General features: G+C 35.2%; 1 protein-coding gene across 3 annotated transcripts in view; it reads right to left on the bottom strand.

The window, feature by feature from the left end:
- Positions 1-11,093: 11,093 nt before the first annotated feature.
- The window catches only part of CHL1 (cell adhesion molecule L1 like), a 223,129-nt gene continuing 209,917 nt past the window's right edge, over positions 11,094-24,305 (bottom strand). For 2 of the 3 annotated variants that reach the window (XM_058563606.1, XM_058563596.1), the window contains 5 exons: positions 23,844-24,023; positions 20,528-20,689; positions 19,728-19,859; positions 17,962-18,034; positions 11,094-14,875 (listed from right to left, as the gene is read on the bottom strand). In XM_058563606.1, the coding sequence (XP_058419589.1) occupies positions 14,659-14,875; positions 17,962-18,034; positions 19,728-19,859; positions 20,528-20,689; positions 23,844-24,023 (764 nt within the window). In that variant the 3' untranslated portion in view covers positions 11,094-14,658. The remainder of the gene's footprint in view (positions 14,876-17,961; positions 18,035-19,727; positions 19,860-20,527; positions 20,690-23,843; positions 24,024-24,305) is intronic. The other variant, XM_058563615.1, reaches the window with a different exon arrangement.

Below are 24,305 nucleotides of genomic sequence, written 5' to 3' on the forward strand. Positions count from 1 at the left end.
TGCAGAAAACTTGTCCAAGGTCTTGTGTCTCAATTATGTCATGGGTGTGCTCAGTTTGTGAGGAGGCAATCATGTGTGCGAGTTTATTCAATATTTTTTCTTTAGTTTGGCTGGAGATGTAACATGCTCTTTATCAGCTTAGAGAATGAAATTTCTCTTTTAAGTTTTCCACCTGGTCCACCAGGGACACAATTAAAATTAAAATGAATAATTGGTAATGGATTCAAAAAGTGCGTTTTGTGAACACAAACCGTAGAAAATAATTTCCTACTTCTTCTTTGGGGAGAACCAGACAGCCTACCAATAACCAGAGGGTTAGAGATTATGCAATGGGTGGTTATTAAACAACCAAATGAAATAAGTCTAAATTTATATAAATAAATAATAAACCAACACATTTAAGAGTTGGAGAGGAAATGATTGAGATCAACATTTCCCAAACGATGTTTTTCACACTGTCCCACATGACATTAAGAGGGATTCTGTGAAAGAGATCTAAGAACAAACATGTTTGTGAAACACTGGATTAAACGGGCTTCCATCCTGTATTTTCTCAGGCTTTAACATGCATTTCGACTCTAAGAAGGGACGTTAGTTCACTTAGTTCCACATTCCTTTGATCATAGAAGCCTTTTGTTCCCTCCACCCACTCACCCCTTGGAAGGTAGGAATATTATGAAGTGGTGCCAGTGCTCCAGGGAAGCTTCTTTGAGAAATGGTAACCCAGGTGGTCACAGGAAGGAAGCCACTGCTCTAATAATCTATGTTAAGTGTGATTATTGGGAGAGAAATAGAGTCAGAATGCAGGAGTCTTTTCATCTAAAGAGGAAAAGTCAAAACTGTTTTTTTGTGAGAAGGAAAGTGTCCAAGTCAGATGTTTCACCAGTAGGAACACTGCGTAATGAGCGGGCACTTTCAACCCAACCATCTGACATGTGTACCCTGAGACGGATGGCAAGACTGTGGCTTCTCTTTGAAAAATTTAAGTGAAAAATGCTCATTTTTGGCAACAGAAGTCACGGTCTTTTTTAGATACTGATTTCCCAGCTGAAATAACTCATCATAATGATATGCACAGACTGTACACTACGGATAAACTTCCTTCTGCCATCTGCAAATGGAGCATAAACAGTAGGAGGGCATGGAGCTATAATATGAAGCTTCTTTTAGTAAAAACCAGAGAAGAGCAGATGTTAGCAAGGAGAATGTTACAGTGCTTTCCAATTTATTTATTATTGTGCATTCCAAATTGCTAAAGGAGTGATATTAATTTCATTTTGCTTTAGAGGAGTAGAAGATAAGCTCTTCTGGTAGAAAGAAGCTATCCGTGCTACTTTGGAAAATGGTGCAATTAAGATCCCTTTCATGAAGCTGACTTTCCTGGATTCCAAGACTGGCTTTGCTCTTAGACTCTCCTTCCACATGGCTGAGCCCAACAAAATTGTCCCCCATCTAAGACTCACATTGACAGCTCAGAGACTGAACAACCTTATGCCATGACCCTTCTAAGCTAGTTCTGAAGTCACTTGGTCATTCTCGATCTTCTTGGATGACCCCACAATTTCAGCAAACACTGCAATCGTCAGCTTTTATATCTGTTCTTAATTCTATAGAAAAATAATTAATTACTGGGATTTCTTGAGAGCATGAATTCTTCACCTCCAAATCTAAGGGATTCCCACCAAAAGAGTTACTTCGTTAAGAAGTTTTGTTTAAATAAGTAATAGTATAATCTTAAACAAGTGGGACAAGATAGTAACATTGGTAATCTCAGCTATTGTGGTGTTCTTTGAGCTTTCTAAATTTTTAAATGACATTAAAAGTCTATATTTTTGCACATGTATAGTACTTCTTAATTTAGAAATTACCTTTGCTTGCAGTATCACAATTAAACCTTATGACAAGCTAGTGAGGAAGGTAGTGTGAGTATCTGAAGCCCAGCCATGTAATTGGCCCAAGAGTTCTGGCTAAAATGGCAGAGCCTAGGTTCTCCTTGAGGCCATGATGTCTCAAAAGTCAGCACAGCTTCCACTATGCCACAGCATCTCCTGCGAACGTTATGCTTTCGGGCATTTAGTTTTGGATCTGCTTGAAAAGGATGACTTCTGGGGGTTACAAGGATGGATAAGGGACTGCTATGAGTTCTTAATGGCTCTGCTGACTGGTTACTTCTTCAATGTGTGATGAACCTGAAGAAATATCCTTTCTTTGTAATATCATTAGTAGCAGTAGTAATAGTACTACCTAACTTTACTGAATACTCAGCTATATACAAGGTACCACTTTACATGCATTTGATAATCACAACCACCAAGACAGAGACTGACAGAGAGAGAGAAAGAGAGATTGTTAGTGTCCTCAATTATAGTTAATGAAACTGAGTGATACAGGCTCTGTGGGATTAAATAACTTCTTCAAGTTCATTTAGTTGCTTAGATAGTAAGTGGTAACACCAGGAACTAAATCCAGGAAACTCTGACTCTTAAAACCCAGGGTTGGTAACCGCAAACCCAGGAAAAGCAAATACAGTGTTTTCGTGCTGCCACTCCCAATTCCTATGTCCGTGGCAGACATTGTTAATCAATTTCAGCACTCTTTTGGCCTACCTCAATGTGACTTCCTTCTCCAGACAGTTCTCCCAACAGCCACTACCATGTGATTGGGGTTGGCATGTAAAGTGAGTTGCCATTCTTTCATCAACTATACGGACTTCAAAATTCATACTCTAAACCATTATGATATACTTTGAGGAAAAAAATAGCTAACATTTTATTATCGATTATTATCACCTTGTCACTATTAATATCACATAGTGATGTTTCTATACATATTTTAGCTCTTGACAAGTAGGAAATAAGGGAATGATTGTTAATTTGCTACTGCAATGCATGTAGCGTGAGAGTGATGATCATGGACTTTGATACGGAATAGGCATTTTTAATTACTTAGGCAAGTGTAGTCATTGTAACTACTTCCAAAGAATAAATAACATTTTAGATACCATGTGTCCAACCATCTGCAGGATTCCAGTATAACGTGTGTTCCAATGAACTTAACTATGCCATAGGGAGTTATGCAAGCATTTAGCTGCTTTCTATATGTCCTCTGATTTCACCAAGGCTGGCAGAGAAAGGACGAATTTTGTAAGGAAAATAAAAAGACAAACACATACTTTTAATGGGTAGGATGATGAATGCTATGGCCACCTGCCCACGGTACTGAGGAAAGTATAAATGCCCTGAAATCCTTGAATGAGGCTAAGATCTCCTGTGTTGCATTAATTTTTCGAAAATCCTCACTTGAACTATAAAGATGGAGAACTACCCATTCAAGAGAAGCCCAGCGGTGGGCTACAATTAGAAGCCAGCCCACAAAATTCACTACCTGCTTCAATTATAATGACTCTCAGACATTTTTCTGAGAAAGGCTGCAGATGACGATCACTTTTGACATGATGAATTCAACGAGGGTAGTTAGGAGCTGGCAGTGGCTAATAAAGAAGCTTTACTTCTAGCAGTGGAGTAGAAAGATGTGAGATTTCTGGTGGGATTAAAAGCTTGATAGTTCCTATTCAAAAACTGTTTTCCTATAACATGTGGTACAGATAATAGTTAAGATGTTTTATAAAAACTCCATGGTGTAAATTATAAGGGATTTATATTTTTTATAAACAGTCATGGATGCTTCCATTTTGACAGTCATAGTCATCACCTTATTTGCTTTCACCCAAGATAAATAATTATATCTTAGAAGTATTTATATTTGTTTTACAGTGCCCAGCAACCATTTGGTGAGAATCTATTTTGTTCCTTGTTAATTTAGTTATAATTTTCTCATTCGTTCCTTCCCACAAACCTGAAAGTTAGCTATTATTACAGATGAGGAAACTGAATTTCGAGGGGATTGCTGGGTCAGACAACTAGAATGTGGAGGAGCCAGCCTTTGAAATCTGAAACACTGGACACAAAACGCATCTGCCTAAAAAATCGGTGGCTACCTTTCGGCTTTCATCACTATAGATAAGCAATGTGACCTTGCTCAAGTCCTTTCCTCTGGGTTCATTCTACAAAATAATGAAATTAAACTAGATATTCTATTTTTTCTACCCAAGGGATTCTAATCCTGAACAATGACAAATGTAAGAGCACAAACTTCAAAACACCATTATAGGGGGTTATACATATTTTTTTTAAACCCAGAGAGATATATAGATACATGGATATAAAGATACACACAGTTAGGGAACTATGCTATATCTATATATGTTTTAATCGTATGTTATAGTTAGTACAGTGCTTTGTGAAACTTATTTTCTTTAGACTTCCATTTCCTCCTGCGTTAAATGTAGGGTTGACTAGATCAGGAGTTCTAAGGATGGTGAATAAACTGGGCTTCAGAGAATCCCCCAAATCCCTGTTTAAATGCAAAATTGTGCATAGGGGCACCTATGAGAATCTGATGCAAGCTATTATGGATTTTTCCCAGAAAACATACATATGCAAATAGATGCAAAGTGTATATATAATGACAGAGTATTGACTCCTGGAGTACGAATATGAACTCCAGGAGCTTCTGTTCTGACATTCTGTCCCTATAAAATGCTATCTTCACAACAGGCTTATTTGAAAATGACAATTTAAAATTTTTACATTATTTTGATTTTTTTCTCTTAAAGTTCAATATATATTGTCGGAAATACAGTATTCTTAATTTTATTCTGAGAGTATATTTTGGGGTTTCTTCTACATTTTTAATACATAGTGCCAAATTACTCTTTTTAAATTTTTTACCAGTTTGTGTAACAAGCAGGAGTTACAAACAATTTATTATCTCCCTTGCCAACCTTAAACATTATGATCATTTTTCATCTTTGCCAATTTTATGGGGACTAATAATGTTCTGTTCCTTTAAATTTTAATTTTACTGTTATATTATTGCACTGGGTTTACATGTCTCAGATTTGAACTTGCCATAGCTACAACCTAGGTTGTAAATTTTTCTAACATCATGGCAAAACCTCAGAATAAAGAGTATTACCACTTCCAATAAGTTATAGTTTCAGGAAGAAGTACTAATATAGATGCTTTCTCCCTGGAAAACTGGGTTCTCATGTAACTCCAACAATTGGTACATTCAGCGTGGTAATTTGTGTGTTTATCTTACCATGTACACTAGGTGTCCCCGTTAACTCAAAAACTTCCTGAAGATTTGTGAAATAGAGAGGCATGGAGGATATTGGGCAGTAGGATAATTTAGAGAGAGTTTACAGTAATCTGCTGTGAGCGTGTACTTCAACAGCTGCTGGGGAGATAAAGAAATAGCAGATAGAGTAGGGTGGAAACTGATTAAAGATTGAAGGATTTACAAAAGTCCTGTGTTGTTTATCCCAGCGCAAAAGGGACTTTCTGCCCAGACTTGGAGAGAACCATGAGCAAATGTGAGATTGCTCTGCCACAGAACCAAAATGGATGCAGAAGCAATTTTCCAACCATTTCATAACTTCTCAGAGTCCCTCGAGCTTAGTTGTTTGATAATTAAAGAGAAAAATCTAATGCAATAGGAAGTTTGCAATTTTTCCTATACCAGCATTTCTTGGGGTAAAACATAAAACTTATCTGTCAGATGTTACAAAACATTGAAAATTTATATTAGTGTGTCGTGGATCTTAATCTGTAAATCATGAAGGGAGTGTGCCATTACCTTTCATTCTGAAAGTCAATTTGCTTCTTCTATGAAAAGAATATTCAGAGAACTGATGGAACATAATTTCATTCTTGCTGAATTTTCATCTAGTTTAACTGATTATTTTCAAATTCATGTGTATTGTTGTATGTCAGTGGTTCTCAAAGTGCGATCCCCAGACCAGCAGTGGAAGCATCAGCACCTGGGAACTTTTTGTTTTTTGGAAAGAGTCGCCCTGAACTAACATCTGTTGCCAATCTTCCTCCTTTTTTTTTTTTAATTTACTTCCCCAGAGCCCCTGTACATAGTTGTATATTCTAGTTGTAAGTCGTTCTAGTTCTTCTATGTGAGCCACTGCCACACCATGGCAACTGACAGACCGGTGGTGTGGTTCTGTGAACCCGGGCCACCAAAGCAGTGAGCACCAAACTTTAACCATTAGGCCATCAGGGCTGGCTCTGGGAACTTTTTAAAAATGCAGATTCTTGGGCCCCACCCCAGATCTACAGACCCAAAACTCTGGGGATGGAATCCAGCGCTCATGTTTTACCAAGCCCTGCAGAAGATGCTGAAGTCTGAGACTATTAATATGAGAGATGTCCAATTATGTAAGGTATTTAACTTTTATGTACTGAAGTTAAAGTTCAATTTGATTTGGAAATTAATGCTTTATTTGCAATATATGTCAACTCAGATTTCACCTAGTGACCTTTATTGACAAAATAGAGTTTATTTCAAATGATACCTTATCTTTTACTGTGGAATTATCAACATGACCATAACCACATCTTCTAAGTTAACAGATAGTTTTACAAAAATGTTTAATTATTATGTCATAATGTGTAATTAGCATGTTGCATATGGCTGACATATTTACATATTTGAACTCATTTTTGTCTTTACAACAGTCCTATGATATGAGCACTACTATTATATTTAGATAGGCATATATTCATCAGGAAAAATTTTATCATTGTACCTGGGTTATTCATATACTAAAGAAAAAACTAAAATATCAATTTGCTTACAAATAGATAATAATATAAATAATTCAGAGATCACTTCCATGTGTTTCTACAAGACAGAAAAAGGTTAAACTAAAAAACTAATTTTTCATGTCCTAGGTATTATAGCAAGATATTTTTATCATACTTTGTCAGGATTTGAAAAATACTGATCACCTCAAAATTAGAAAAGATTTATGTAATTCACAAAATTTGAATTAATGAAAGTTAATAACGATTATAATGAGACCACAATTTAGAAATGAAAAAAGAAGTGTAAATAAATCCCTGAGTAATACAAGCTTATATCTTGAAAACTGCCTTCAAGGAAAAAAATACCTTGACTATAGGATGCTTTCTATATGGGGTTTACATTACTTTGAAATGCTTCCATCTAGTGGTTGAGTCTTTCAATTACATCTTTTATTAAAACTACAATTACCATAAGACGTGTTTACTGCTTAAATTCATCAGAGTCGTGTTGTATTTTTTAAAATTAATTTTAAAACATAGTTGATTCTCATACTCCATGTAGGAATTTATTGTTTTATAATATAAACATTTTCCCTGTGGAATTAAAACATACATTATAAACATTGTAATCATCAATATCATTCTAATATATATTGTATTGCAGTTAACTTCTTTGTATGCAACTTACTGAAGTTTACCCCCCAAAATGTGTATTGATTCTTATAAATAGAATTATTGAGTTAATTACTGAGTTACATAGTCGTTTTACAAAACATTAAAAACGATTTCTTTTCCTATAAGCAGAAGAGAAAGCTTAGCATCAGCTTTGAAAAAAATTTTTTCTTCTGTGATCAGGCCTGCTGTGCAGTTTTGTGTTTTTATTGAGGTGGTTGTATATTTTCTTTTTTTAAATTGAGGTATAATTTTCAAATAACACTATATTAGTTTCAGCTGTACAACATAATGATTCTATATTTGTATATATTGTAAATGATCACAATAAGTCTAGTATATTCCAATCATATTAATATTTTTAAAATGTAAAACTCAGTTCAATAGATTTTGATAAGCAGATTAATTAGTTTTTTTTCTTGCTGTAATTTATATCATTGTTTCCCATTTGGTGCTTTAGCTCATTCATTTAGCCTGCAAATATTTATTTGGGATCTCTTATGCTGGGTCTGATTTTGGTTGTAGAGCAACGAACAAGACAGATGAAGTTGCTGTTCTCATGGAGCTTACATAGCAGGGGGAGCAGAGAAGGAAAAAAAATCACATAAGAATATAGATTAATAAAGTAATGATTGCTATGAAGAAATAAAAAGAAGAATGTAACAGGGCCTGACCGCTTCAGAGTTCATAATCAGAAAAATCTTCTCTGAAGAAGTGACCTTTAAACAGACCATCAGCCAGTTTATACAAGATTTGGGAGAAGAACATTCCAGACAGAAAAAATAGCAATTGCAAATGTCCTTAGGCGGGAATGAGTTTTAGTGGACTCTAGAGACACAGAGAAGGTCAGAGTGGCCAAAGCATAGCTTTGGGGGAAGAGTATATGAGATAGGGTCAGTGAGGTAGGCAGGGGCTAGCTCATCTCTGGTTCTGTGGTGAGGAATTTGGGATATTGGCTAGTTTTATTGAGAAACCATTAATATAATCAGATTTATACTTTAGAAAGTTCACTGGGATTGTTTTATAGATTGGAGAGCATGGTAAAAATTAAGCAAGAAGACCAGTCATAGGAAAGAGATGTCTTTGGTTTGGTTTAGGGCGGTAGTAACAGTGGTAGAGGAACATGCATGGATTTGAAATATATTTTGGAGTTAGAACTGTTGGGAGGTGATGTAGAACAATGAAGAAAAGAGTGATCCAAGAATGATTCTAAGGCTTTTGGCTTGAGTAATTGGATGGATGGCGGGGTCATTTATTAAGATGGAGAACATAGCGTGAGAGCAGTTTAGGGGTGCAAATGGAGACTCTTTTGATGCATCTGGGTAGCATTTTCTCAAACGCTTTCATTATTTGGAATATCTCCTCCTTGTGATTCTCGTTCACTTATTTAACAAATATTTAATAAATTCATGCCAGGTGCTATGCTAGATGGTTGGTATGTCCAGTAAAAATGAAGATGCATTGCCTGCCCTTATAGAACTTCTAGACTAATCAGAGAAATAAAGATGGTAATCAAATAGCCATACCATAAAAGTGAAACTGCAACAGTGATTAGTGCAAAAAATGAGAGGTACATAATATTATGATACACCAAAATAGAGTGATTTGACCTACTTATGGAAGTCCTGGGAAGTTTTCCTAAAGAAATGACATTAAACTTGAAAGCAGGTCAGTGTTTCTGTGAAGGAGAAATAAGAAATTTAAGGGCCTCATGACAGGAATGAATTTCCAAATACTTGGAGCTGATGAAAGACAAGAGCCTTAGCCTGCTATTCCTTAACAGCAGAGCCTGCAGCAATCAGTATATGGGCTACTAATTTACTAGGGAGTGCAATGGGGGAAAGGGAGACTGAGGCAGGGAAACATGGAGAACCAAGGGAAGGTGCATTAGTGAATTGGCCACTGTTAAATGCAAATGATTGCTCTCATCTATGGGACCATCCTGTATAACGGAGACGAGAGGGGACGTGGGAGAAGAGAGAAGGTTGAAATTTATTCACCAGCTCCCTTCTCTCATTGGATAAACTTTTGCCTCAGAGGATGTTAATTTCTCCATGCTTCCAACTTAAGCACGACTAGGCACCAGGCAAGGTCTCATAGCATCTCATTCCATAGCGGCAAGGGAAAAGCCCCTGGCAAGAGGTGCATCATGAGCACTACTGTTCTTTCCACCTGCATTAAGTCAGTCATAGTCCATGCAGAGCTGCTCACTCCAGCAGTGGCTGGTACAAGACAGACAAGGCCTAGAGAATCTGAAGCAGGGCATAAGATGTATTTGATGCAATCACTGTGACAGGAAGGGAGAGAGGAAAGGAAGGATGGTAAACGATGGGACTTGGGAGCTTAGTAGGGGTCTGAGCATGCACGATATTGAAGACCAATTGAAGATTTTTGATATTGTCTTAAGAGCAATGGAAAGCCATTTGAGGGAGTTAAAGTAGGGAAACAGCATGAACAGATCTGTACTTCAAATGTCACCCTGAGTGTATAGTAGAGAACAGATTAGAGGGGGAGCCAATGGACACAGAAAGACCAGTTGGCATGAAAGTGGTCCAGTCAAAGTGGTCACCGTGCAGAGTAGTGTGTGGATCCAGGAGACACATAGGCAATGATATCAACAGAATTTAGTGAAGGACTGAGCATGGGTGAAGGGAGAAAGCTTGATATGGAGGATGGTGCCTAGATTTATGGCTTGAGTACTTGGATGGATACTGTTGCTGACAATCACTGAACTGTACAGTTGGGGGGTGTTGAACAGGTTTGGAAGGGGACAATGATGCATTCAGTTTTGAAACATTGAATTTGAAATATCCTGTAGACATCAGAGACAAGATGTCAAGTAGGAAACTTGACATTTATATTTAAAACCTACAGATGTAAGGAGAGTTCTGGGCTAAAAATACCTTGACGTCATCTGTCTGCACATAACAATCAAAGCCTTAGATGGAAGAGACACGTAAGGGAGACAATAGAGTGGGAAAGAGACCTAAGATGATTGAGTCTGCAAGAACTCCAAGGTCCAATAAGTTTAGATACCATGTTTTCCTCCTGGACAATTGCAATGCAGTAAATTTATCAATTTATTTCAATTACTGTTTTTTAGGTTTCACGCATCCAACTGCTTTATACATATAGTATTGATTGTTTTCCCCTACTGTATGTTTTGGCCACATATCTTAAAACCAAGAAGTTTCTAAATATGATCAATGTTAGATTTAAACTCTAACTCACCTTTTTTTAGAATTTCTAAGAGAATGTGGAAGAATGCAGGAATAAAAAATATACTAGTATAATGATTACGAGTCTGGGATTTGGAGTCAGACAGCCCTGGGTTTAATTTCTAGCTCTAGCCCATGCTGGTTACACTCACCAAGTTATTTAACCATCTTGTGCCTTAATTCTACAAACAGAAGATTGTTTTAGAGGTTTAGAGTGATAATATATGTAAAGTATCTAGTACACATAAAACACTTTTTAAAAACCAAATTTTCCATAGACTATCTGCTGAGCCAGACTGGGTGTCCCATTTACTCACTAGCCTTATTTGAAAGTACAGCATACTGGACATTTTCTTGAACAGCGACATTTCTACATTGTTCTAAAAATAATCAGATTAATAAGTATCCATCTTAATTTTAAATTTACCTTAAGCGTAGAATTTATTGGCATATTACATTTTGTAGATGGTGATGATATTCAATGGTCTATTTGTAAATATAGTTATTCAAATCAAAATAGTTCATGCCTCATTTACAATTTATTTGTACTACATTTACAGATATTCCAGGATCAGAGGCAACTGAAGATAAGGTTGATATGTAAATTCTGATTCTTCTCATCTGGATAGAAAAGGATACAAACATTTTTAGAGTACATGAAGTCGAACTTTTATTTGGAAAGTCGAATTTCATGTATAACGAAAATATTTTTAAACCATACATATTCATAAGCATAATACAAACACCACCTACAATACAAACACCTTTTAATAAAGTTCTACTATGAATATTAATCTAAGCCAAAAAAAAGTCATCAGGTAAACCAGTTCTACATATCTTTTATCTCTTTTGATGATGTAATCAAACAATTTAAGATACAAAACAGAGTAAGCTTTGGCTCACCACTACTTATTTCACTATGGGAATACTAGGATATATACTACCACGGATTACAAACCCAATCCCTTTATAATCAATTTAAAATCGTTACAAGAATCATATCTTAATGGCATGTAAACATTTTTAGGGTTTCAACTGGCAATTATGTTTTAAATGCTTAGAAAAACACACCAACATTTCTCATTATTGTTCTCTCTTTAGCTCATCTCTTCCATGAATATAAAATAGGAAAAAATATTATTTGAGACTTCCAGCATAATTTCATTGTGCTTTACACTTTTATAAACATGGGTACATCTAAAATATCAGATGCCTTTATACCAATAGAATAAATCCACCAAATTCACATTTCTTATAAATACACATGCAAAATTAGTGAAAAACACTTTTGTATAGCAAAGACCCTGCTTAACTTTCCTCTGATTAATCATTTTTGATGGCATGTGCAAATCATACTGCTCATTGAACAGTAGATTAATTTTATTTCCTGTAGATTTTTTTTTCTATAAAAATATATTTATGTGCTCACAGGAAAAAAGTTGACTTGGTACGCATGGGGTGACTTTTTGATACATCTTTAGATTAAAGGTTTGTTTATGAAGTTAAAAGGCATCTTAACTTTTATCACTTTCAATTTCTTTTCATTAAAAAAACACCCTGTGACAAAGATAAGGTAACTGAGATAATCATTAGCACTTTATAGCTGAGACAGTTTGAAGCAAAGGGGTCAAGCAACTTGCCTATTTATGTACAAAATCAGTGCTGGAACCAGGAAGAGAACTTGGGTTTTCCCAACCCTTGGACAGCTCCCTAGGGACTCATCCCCATCAACAATCTTTGAGATTATATACAATCTATTACATTAAAATAATATTGACAGTAGACTAGAGAAAGTCAGTCATGGACCTATTCCTTCTGTGCTGATGATTCCCAGTAGAAGCCAAACGGTCTTGAGAAAAGGTAATAGAGAGGGATAGCAAAAGGCAGTCATAATGCAGTCTCGTTTTTCATATCCATAAGTTTTGGCCATTCAGAAAAGATAAGCAGGAACATTCTTATTACTCAGCTAAACGAGAACTTTAAGATCCAGGAAAAGCAAACATTTCATTATTTATGTTAACTTCTAACTTGAAGATTATTAAGTTCAAAATAAATCTACTCCTAATGCTTTTTTGAGATTACTTCCAACCTGCATGCTTCTCTTAAAAGCTTTTTAGCTGATGGCAAAGAAAAGGAACTAGAATAATAGCAGAACTAAACTCAACAGTCCCAACCTTGGCCTCATCAGTAGCCGAGTGCCAGAAATTCCTCCCAGATAAGTCAAAACCTGATGATTCCTCCTCCAGAAAAGTTGTGCCTTAGAAATCAGATGGGGATGAAGCTCAAGGTACACTAACAGATGTGTGGTTCCTGGTACTCACACAGGGTGAGGACCAAGACGCTTTCCCCTTTCAGAAATTCCCACTTGGGGAATGTGGTCAAATCTTGAGCCCGTGAAGTATTGTTTTAAATAAGACATTCTTTTGCTGTCTCTGCATTTTGGAGGACACACAGGTTTAAAATGACAATTAGACATCCCATGTGGATTATTGCCTGGACCGTTATAAACATCCCTAATTTTGGTCCACAAGAAATATAGTGGGCTACATAAATCAAATTAAGGAATTAACAATATATGCCCATAGCTACAATTCAAAAAATAAAGTAAAATCTGTGAGTCAATTTCACTTAAACATAACTAAGAATTTCATGGTAAAGTTAAAAAATGTTTCCAGAAAATGAGAAGTTGAACATTGAATTTTACTGACATGCATGCACAGTTTAGAAATAATGGTTTATTTCTAAACCATTTTCATGTACAATTTTAGAAGGACTAGTATCCCACATGCCAGGAAATAAATTCCCTGAATTTGTACTGACTTTGACAGAAGGAGAACATAGAAAAAGATCCCACTCTGAAGATGTTTAAAATGTGATATAGGCAAACATATGTATAGGAATTTCTACTGTAAACAGTTTTTCTTTTTTGGGTCTGGGGTAGGAGTACACTTGACAACAAAAATTTATTTTGAAAAATATGAAAACATCTCCCTCAATATTTATATGATATTTTATTTTGAGACTGTTGGAAAAAGCAATATAAGAACAAAATCCAAATGCTTTACACAAAATCTTCAGTTTTGGAACCTCATGTTATTATTGGTCGTAGCTCTGAAATGATGAAAAATGGTATCTTACTATATACTCTAGCTGTACAGACATGACTGTTAATGCTCTTTTTCTCACTTCAAAATAAAACACATCTATATTTTAAATTGTGTAAATATTAACACAATATGTACAATGCATTCATGAAATATAAGCAAGCATACCATTATATAAACATAGAAAACAGGTAAACGCAGTCAATTTAGAAACGGAGATATTAAATAGACACAGCCATTAGACTCCAGCATTAGGACACCTTGTGCCCATTCTTTCATAAGATACCCCTCTGACCACCGCTTCCTTTGCAGCTGAATTTAGTCCAAGAAAAAAACAAACACAAAGGTGTTTGTAGATGTCATAACTGATAGAAATAACAAATTCATGTTGAAACTGACAAAGTCAGAATTCTCTTTAACCATGACCATCTCTGGGCAAATAGTTAGGAGCACAATAAATACTAGTCGATTGTTCACTAAAGACTTCTGCTACTAAAAATTTAAATAATAACTTTAGACTGTATATATTCAATGAACTGTTTCAATAAGACATTCATATTCCTCTTTACATTTTAAATAACCAGTTTGCTTACCATCTTGTAAGATAGTTCTCAGAGACTGAATACACATGTGCATACAGAGAAAAACCCACAAGGTAGCAACATCTATGCAAACACAGTGAATAGTAAAACCAGGCAAATATGGAGGACAGGGAATGGATACTTTGGATTCAGTTGAGGTGAATCTAAATACAAGATTTGTTTTGTGTTCTGCATTTTGAGCACCTGAAAAAAACAAAAAACAACAACAACATAGGCCTGTAGTGTAGGTATTTTATTTTTTCAAGGCAGTGCTATTTTTCTCAACATGATAGCAGGATGTTCGAATTCTAGATGAAATCTTCTGCCAATATGTTTCTATTCCTATGTGAAAGTTCTTGCTCCCTTGAACAGATAAATATGGAAGGTTGGTGTGAGCAACTGATGTTGTTTACATGTGCTGTGTTTATGCTCGGAGTGGAAATGTTGCTGTAGAACTTCCATTGCTTTCAACAGATCCTTTCTCCTTAGATCCAGTATAAGCGCCAATAAATGATCCATCTTCATTGAATAGACCGTGGTCGCCTTCTCCATACTCAACTAAGCTGTCAGCACTTTCTGTGGCCTGCATATCCCTGTTAAGGGACCGAAGGCTTCCTTTGAGAGGTTTTTCATCACTGTCACTAGAAAACAAAAAAGAATAGTTTGACAAAATCTAAGATAAGAGATTCACATAAAGCAAGACTCATGCAGCAGTGCTAATAGGTGCTAAAATTTTCAGGTTATTCACATTAGCATTGAAGATGGATAAATAAACCCCTAAATGACACTGTCACAAATAAATGTCTAAAAAGCCATAACCAATTTGTGTCATTCTGAGTAACTGAGAAACGATTTTAGATTATTCACAACACGTCTGCTTCCCTTTAAAATTGGGAGCTTTTGTGGGACACACAGATTCAATCTGTTGACATACATAGAGGACAGATGTTATTTCCTTTGCTTTCATGAACTTTTGGAACTCCTGGTCATCAAGTCTTGATCTTCTGTCTTTACCTTTGATCCTGTACATTCCCCCAAATCCTTCCAAAAATTTCTCTTTTGTTTAGGTTAATCAATCAAATTTTGCTTCTTATAACCAAAGAACTTTCTTTAATATAGTTTACAAACTCAGGTTTGTTAAATTAAAAATAATAGCTGGCATTTTTAAAACATAAAAACTACAAGTATCCTATATTTTTGGTTATTTATATTTATGGTTTGGGTTTTATTCTTCAACAAAAGCAACCCTCAGTTAGTAAAATGTCTATAAAATGATACAGTCTTTTAAATTTCTGATCAAAATTTTTTTTTTTTTGTGAGGAAGACCAGCCCTGAGCTAACATCTGTTGCCAATTCTCCTCTTTTTGCTGAGGAAGATTGGCCCTGGGCTAACATCCATGCCCATCTTCCTCTACTATATGGGATGCCGCCACAGCATGGCTTGACAAGCACTGTGTCGGCACACGCCCGGGATCCGAACCTGCGAGCCCCGGGCTGCTGAAGCGGAGCGCATGAACTTAACCGCTATGCCACTGGGCCGGCCCTGAGATTTTCTTTTAGTACCAACTACTATCACACTTTAAAGTTATATACCAAATTAAATGATTTCATAAGATTTGAAAAAGAAGATTTTGGAAAAAATATAATTAGAATGTGATTAGAACTTCATAATTTGTGGTAGCCATTAGTGCTGCTCATCAAATAAGTCCAACTCTCAGCTTTCTGGAAGCACAGCAGGATGGTACTTCCCTGCCCTCACATTGCCATGTGACTTGCTTTTGCCAAAGAAAAGTGAGCAAAGGTGGCATGCGTCACTTTAGAGCCGGCGCTCTATTGCCATGTTCTATCCCCCTGCTGTGGTGATCCTGGATGCCCATCAACAGCCAGTGCTCCTAAGTGACCAAGATGACCAGAGCCATCTGTGTTGGACACATAACTTGAGAAAAAAAGATTTTGCAGTTGTTTTTGACAGCAGCATAATTCAGGCTATCCTATCATACAGTAATTGACTCCAGAATTGGGATTCTAAGTTACAAAAACAAATACAAAGAAAAAAAGAAAAAAGACAACATATAGCATTGGCTTAGGGGCCAGGCAACCAGTAGTTCAGAAACTATTTCCAAAAGCTGGAAGGATGAGAATTCATGCTACGCAAGGGCACAGCATCCAGTAAACTGTCTCCTGGGATAACCTGGAGACTAGATAATTTTCCCGATGGACATGTAGTTTTCGGGAAAGAGGATGGAAAACATTAACTACTCTAAAGGGATGCCAGGTGACATAGCTCAGGGGATGATTTTATCTATCTTTTTAAAGAGGCAGCAGAGCATGGAGAAATCAGCTTTTGGACAAGGGACTGTCCTAGTTTTCTTGCCTATCAAGTTGAACTAGTAATACTTGCCTTTCAGTCTTTAAACTGTTTCCAACTGTCTTTAAACAGTTGTTGCTGGTCCCCAATGATCCCTGCCTTGTGGAATTTGAGCCACAATTTGTAAATTTGTCAATTTGTCAAGTTCCAAGTTTTTCTTTCTCTCTCTCTCTCTCGCTCCTTTTCTCCCTCCCTCCCTTCCTTTCTTCCTTCCTTCTTCCCCCTTCAATGCTCCTCATTCTGGAAAGAACTTAAAGTGATTTATCAAGAAACATAAAAACACAAAGAGAACATTTACTAAGCAGAAGAAAGAAAGATAAGTCTAGCACAGAGTAGAGTCTACAATGAGGCTCCGATGTATATCAGCTAACCCAGGATAGCTAATCAGAATACCCTATATCCCTGATTACAATAACGGATCCAGGGATAGGCCAGTCTGGGCCAATCAGGTCTCCTATTTGATATGGATCCTGGTCTCATGTGTGCTCAAGTCCACATAAGCTTGCAAATTGCAATAGCTCTCTTGGCTGCAATATACAGAGGACCTGACTGAAAACGAGGCATCCCAAACAAGAAGACCTAAGGAACGGAGAGGGTGGTGGAAAGGGGAAGATGGACAGGGACCACAGGCGAGTGAAAAGGATAACGCATCCTCAAGAGCTACCCACCTTATACCAGATTTCTTGCGATTTCTCCCATGTATGGCGACACACTTTTATATCCTCACACATTTGTTCTGCTCAGTAGTAAACAGTAACACAATCTTTTCCATCTTTTAAAGCCTGGCTTATTTCTTTTGGATGATCCTTTTCCAGAATCCCTCCTAGGCAGAAATAGTTGCTCCCTGTTTGGCTCTCTTATTCTATTTAATTAATTACAGTTATTTGCCTAGATAAGTTTTTTCCTCCGCAGACTTGGTTCATCTTGAGGACAAGGTTTGTAACTTATTCACCTTTGCAGGTACATCCAGTAGGTGCACAGAATACATATTTACGGATGTAAACTGAATACAGCCTGGGCTCATAATGGCCATGCTGACAAGTGACTTCAGATGTTTTAGCTATCCCAAATAATATTCAATCTAAATAAAAAGTGTCCTTTGCAGAGCACACAGAGCTTAAGGAAAGGTTTTCGGCACCACTTCTACCTAGTTTGCAGCTACAACCCCACCCCTGCACACAGAAATTCGGCTGCTATCACTTAAGTAGACCCTCTTTTTACAAACTATTCTTTATAGGGGCATTACAATATAGTCCTGTAAGTTTTATTTTAAGAATAAACACTTTTTTGTGTATTGTTAAGCTTATAACCTGATAAACACGTGTTCTGATACACTTTAAAATGGAACATTTTGTTTACCTGTATTCACCAAAGGTTTCATCTTTTACTGACTGAACTTCTGGATCTGGATGCAAATCTTCCTTTTCTTTCACTAAAAAAAATAGAGGGGAAAGTAATGCAAATAATTTTTAAAGACATATTAGCAGTGCTGTTGAAAGATGGATAATCAATAAGAACAGCATTGCTCAAATTTTTTGATTAATATGTCAATTTTTTTTGCAATTGTATCTACAACTCACCAATAACTTTTGATGTAAACAAAAAAAGGATTTTCTGGGTTCTTATTTGTCATCAGAATTATAGCATGTTGCAGATCTTCATGTGACTATTCAATATTATGTGGGCAACAAATCTTACTGGAAGAGTCAAACTTAGTTATGGTCTCTCACTGAAAACCAAATTACTAAATATTCATTTTACTATCCTAAACTTTTTGAAGATGTCATAGGCTCAATATCAGATCTCTGTCATTAAAGTCAATAAAAGAGTCAATCATCGTTGTTCTGCTCTCTCTCTTACTCAAAACTGTCTCGATAATCAGAATATTCAGGTCTACAGTGACATTTGAAATTAGATTTACTCTAAATTATGGGATATAGAACAAGGAAGTTCTTGCTTCACTTTACTAGGAAAACTCAAACAAAAATCCTTCGTGGCACCTTTTACTACTACTTGCAGTGATCTAGGAGATTCTCTTAGATGTCCTTCAGTGTGAAATGTTGACTTATTTTTCTTTTACAGGCATCATTTGAGGTAGCTTCTTTAGAATTTGGATAGGGCCACACTTCACAAATGACTGTTTGCTGGGGATACTCAAAAGGGAATGCTATATATTTTTAAAGTTTCCAATTAATGACCTAGAACATTCATTAGTCATTGAAAATCTAATTCATAATAATTCAATCTTCACAGGAAAAAAATGATATGTATAATTGCATAAATTTTCTGTGTCATTTTACAAAAATTTAGAAATTATGCTCTTACTTGTTTGATTGTTCAGTACATCATGGGTTCCCAATAAATATTTGCTGGATGAATCATAAGCCAATAAAGAACTTCTGACTAATCTGAACATCATCAAACTAATAGCAATGGGATCTAAATCATTCACCCTATATAAAAGAATACTAAGCAAAAATAATGATAATAATAGCAACAACTATACATAGATAAAAAAGATAAAATAAATTTGGAAGTTGAATGAAATTAAAGCCAACCATTATACTAGCTAAGATGGTTTTTATTTATATTTTGTGTGCCATTAATTCAGGAGGCAGTGTATCCAACATATGCCATGGTAATAAAAAATGCATTCCCAGCAATGGTTAACTCTAACAAAGCTGACTAGTGGAGCCAATACTATTAGAATGTACTAGTGCAAAAAATCTCTGGGTCATGACTGTGTAGAGAGGCATGCTATAAATAGGTTCTTTCTTCTTAAGACATTAAAATATATGAGTGTGACTTAGTAATAAGTCTTCTCAACATCTCTGATATTTTACAGACAGAAAATAGAAGCTTGGAAGTATCATAAGCCTCATTAGAGCATATTTTAAGTACTAGAAACTAGAAAACAAGTTACCACCAGGAGATAATATTCTAAACTATACATATCCCCTTTGGTCAGTTAATATAGAAATACGTTTGTTTCTTTTCAGTACACCATATGTCTAATGTGCTAATATAATTTGACTTAAAAAGTTTTTAAAAAAGATGTCTCTGAAGAACATCTCCTAGAAAATACTATTTAATAAATTGAGAGTCGCATTAAGAAACACCTTTACCTGAGTACTTTCCACCTTTGTTTCTCTTCACAAAGCAAACAGTTAACAATACTAGTGTGAGAAGAGCAATCGCACACATCAATCCAATAAACCAGCCTTGAGTGGAGATGTCATCATATAAACCAGCATATTCTGTTGTACAAAGAGAAGTCACACACTGAATGCTAGAAACAGTCTTTGAGATTATGCCCCTTTGGGGAAAATTAACATCATTAAATGATGTTAAAAAGTTAACATCATTTTTAAACATACAAAATAGCATCAATTTTATTTTTCCTTTCAGGGACCCTAGAGGGAATGTGATTTGAAGGCCATTTCATTGGGAGAATACTGATACATCGTTCAGTCTTTATTTAGAAAGGGCTCCTTCAAGTTGCATTTGATTCTGAGGATGAAAACCAAAGAGGACAGAGGAGGCAGATCAAGTTACACACAGCAGCAGCAGCAAGCAAGCAAAAGCACAAGCCGCCTTGGTTACAAGCAGATTGTCATGGAGTTTCTGTGGTTTTTATTGAGTTTTGGTTTTCTTTTTAGTTTTGTTATTAACATGTGTTAACTAGGAGGAGATATTTTTAGGCAACTACTCTAGTAAAAACAATAAAGGATAAGTTGTACCTTTGTAGAACATTTTTCATTTTGATAATTTTAAAATGCTATACCAACACGAATTGAAACTATTATTTTTATAGCCAATGTACTCCATATTTTTATTTTTAATATAGGAAGTACGTAGAATGAAATAATCTACAGAACACAGATTTATTGTCTAAGACTGCCCCAAATATAATTTCATTTCTCACCTCTCCCTCTTGTCTCAATTACATCTTCAAAAATGCTATTGTTATCAACCCAATTCTTAGTCAATAGACGAACTATATGTTCAGCTCCCGGCTCAAATACCTCTACAGGGTGAATCTTTTGAGTAACATTTACTCCTTCTGATATCTTCCCAATACTTTTACCTAAGAAATGTACACAGGTAAATCAAATGAATTGCCATCATTGAAAAGCAGGACATGAAAGGTGAAAAAATATTGTTATTTGAGATGAATAAGAGAGCCATTTGTAACATTTTTTTCTCAGATACATTCTGAATTATCAGGAAATCAAGAAAATCAACATTTCAAGATTTTCTTTTTGAATATATTGAAATTGAGCAAATGAAATGAACTGAATTCATGTCCTTCTGAGATGATGTACTTGTTGATGAAATGGTACTATAAATCTGCCCAGTCATGTTAATGGTTCAAAACCAAACACAGACTTCAAAAACTTATACAATGTCATTTTGTGCAATTTCGACTTGCACAAACCTAGCAGAAAACTGAATATGGCCATTTTGGCTTATAATTGAAAGCATATGGCATTATAATTTTTACTATATATTACTTCTTTTGCCTTGATCTTCTCCATAAATATTGATGGAATAGGATCATAATATGGTCATATATTAAACATTTAAAACTTGTAGAAACTTAGGCTACATAAAGTGCAGGTTTATAGGTACATTTAAATGAAATGCAATGAGATTTTGAAAATGGTGTGAGAAATTAACACTTTTCAAAAAATAAACATGAATATGTCAATATATTAATTGTAGAATCTCATAGTAGCAGATAAAATGTCAATTAAATATACATTTATTTCTGACCTTACAACAAAATATCTAAAATATTTTTGCATTTGATAGATTGCAAGAATCAACTCAATATAGTAAATGTAAACCAGAAAATATTAACAATTTATACTGAAAATAAAATATATTTCATGCTGAGAATATTGGTAGTTATGGAACTCTGTTTTAAATAGGTATATGTTACATGTTAAAATTTAGTTATAACTTTTCACCTTAGAATAGCCATTGATTATAGTTACTGATAACAAAAAGGCTTCATTAAAACAATGGCACAATGGGAGAAATCAGGCCAGTTATATTAGTTGAGCAAAGCCTTTAAGACTGAAACAGAATGCAATTAATTTTGACTTTGAAAAACAGAAGTATTAGTATAACATTAAGTAGCACAAGCTTTTGAAAAACAGAGCAAAGCAAGTGTTTTATTCAAACCAGTAATGACACAAAAAAGAATATTTCTGATTAACTCCATCTTTTTCCCCATGTTAGATAACAGAATGTGAGCCACCTGAAAACTGGAGTGACAATCAGAAAAAAAAAAAAAAAATGCTTGCGTAGCAAATCCCATTCTCTGAATAAATGTCAGATGACCTTAAAATGTGCTATGTAGGCAGAGCTAGGAGAAGAAAGATACACAGAAATAGATTCCAATTTGGCCAAAAGTTATCATTTTTAGAGTGTTTAGTGATATCAAGATGTATCTCCCCAGTGGAAATATATAGTTTTTTTCTTTTTTTCAAAGATTATGCTGAAATCCAGTGGGAAAAGAGATTACAGTTTCTTTCTGGTAAATATGGCAAGATATGCCTATAGAGGAGAAATCAGTGTCAACTAGGGAAGGGGGCAGTAGCTGGAATACTGAAAATGCAGATTCCTGAAAAAGAGCACAAACATAGTAGTAAGGAACATTTCAAATTACTGACACATAAGACAGTGAATAAATTTGCTGTAAGACACTCAAGCACATTAGTTATATCTTTAATTGCAGAAGAGATGTTGCATAATTTATAAAATCATATCAAAAGCATTTTCCATCCTCTAAAAACAATTTGTCAAACACAAATACAACCAAGCCCAAATTTTCCAAATATTTCCATATATGTTAGAGTGTGTAACTACTACAAAATCGCATAGGCAATTTTGAGAATATTTTTTTCTTACATGCTGCAAATTGGCAAGAATGGGATTTGCATTTCTCATGCATATTATAGTCTTAGTTCTAACCAAACAGCAGCCTTCTCCGTGCCTTAAACTCTGTTTTTAAAAATACAGAAGTTGCATATTTAGATTACTACTATTCCGACTTCTTTTCTTTGTATTGAACACTTGATGCCTGTTTGAACTCTTGAGAAATAAGATCCTTTTAGTTACTAGAAAAGTTTCAATCATCATATTTAAATCTAACTTTTATGTGTAGGTAAATGAGTTCTTCATTTCACTTGGTGTCTCATTCATCCTTGGGAGTAATCTGTGGGTTTCTTGGGAGAAATTATGTAACTATATATATATATACTTTTCCCATACAATGGCGTTTTCAATATTTAGGGAATCTGAGGAAAACATAAGCCCTTCTTTATTTAGATACAGCAAGAACAATAAGAGGGAGAAACAATTAAACTGACAATAAAGGTCAGAGCATAACCATTCACACACAAACACATTGACTTTATAGCTATTCACAAACTTGAACATATTTTAATATAGTTCTTTTATAAATGGCAGACAATTTAATTTTCCTCATTACGATTTTCTCTTTTTCTATTGATTCTACCTTTTTTCTAATCTAAAATTTGGATTTCCTGTGATTCATTTCCCTTTCTTACTACACTTTCTTATTTCTTTCCTGGTGCCCTGTTGATATCACAGAAAGCTTAGCAAAAACAATACTAAAATCATAACTGCAGAAATAATTTGGGAAGGGAAATGGTTGTGAGTTGGAAAAAAATAGAAAAGTGCAATTGAATTAGGAGAATTGTACAAATGATACCATAGATTTACGGGCTGTTTTCAAGGCAGTTACTTGGCATCGACCAGTAGACAGTAAAATGAAATTGATATATGAATCAATATATATATGAGTCAAGACACAGAAGTGAAATATATTAGATCAGTGCTACAAAATGTCTACCGGGGCAAGAGACATATATTTTTCTGTTTAGAAACATTTCCAAAAGAAAAATATCCCTCTACTAACCTTATGAATAACTTTATGACCTTATGTTCCCCTATTTTAATTAAGTAAAATTATAGTTCCTGACCTTATATACACTAAGGCTATAGTTTGATTGCTGTTGTGTAGAAATCCATAAATTGAGTCAATGTGAACTTTACAAACAAGATAAATAAATTCTGTATTAATGTTAGTGAAAAACAAAAGGTCAGACAGATTGAGATCACAATCACTTCTAATTTACAATGACAAGCATGGTACATTCTTTTCAGTGCAGTTGTTTAAAAAGCATACAGAAGCTTCCTGTACTTACTCCCTTCTCCTAATGTAGCACTCTCCTCGGTGATTGGTTTTCCACAGCCCTTTGAAGTGCAAGCCCTCAAGTAGAATTTGTACTTGGTAGTTGCATTGAGGTTTGAGAGATGCCAGCTGGCCTTTGATGGAGTTGTAATGTTGATATCATTTAGTTCTCCAATCTCGTAGGTGTCATTTACTAAAGAAATAAACATGAACAACAACACTTCAAATTTCATAGTCTTAATAATTCAAGTTATGTTGTCCCTTGTTTTTGCTTCTATGTATGCTTGTGATATGCAAGGCACTATTTTAATTATTCATAGCCATCGACTCATTTAATCCAGTGAGGTACAAACAATTATTATGACTATATCATACACAGAAAAACTGAGGTTTGGCAAGAATAAACACCTTGCCTAGATCTAGGCCAGTAATTGGCAAACTGGGATGTGAATCCAAACCGTAGCCTTTTGACTCC

The sequence above is a fragment of the Diceros bicornis genome, chromosome 2, assembly GCF_020826845.1.
Source record: "Diceros bicornis minor isolate mBicDic1 chromosome 2, mDicBic1.mat.cur, whole genome shotgun sequence".
Lineage (NCBI taxonomy): Eukaryota > Metazoa > Chordata > Mammalia > Perissodactyla > Rhinocerotidae > Diceros > Diceros bicornis.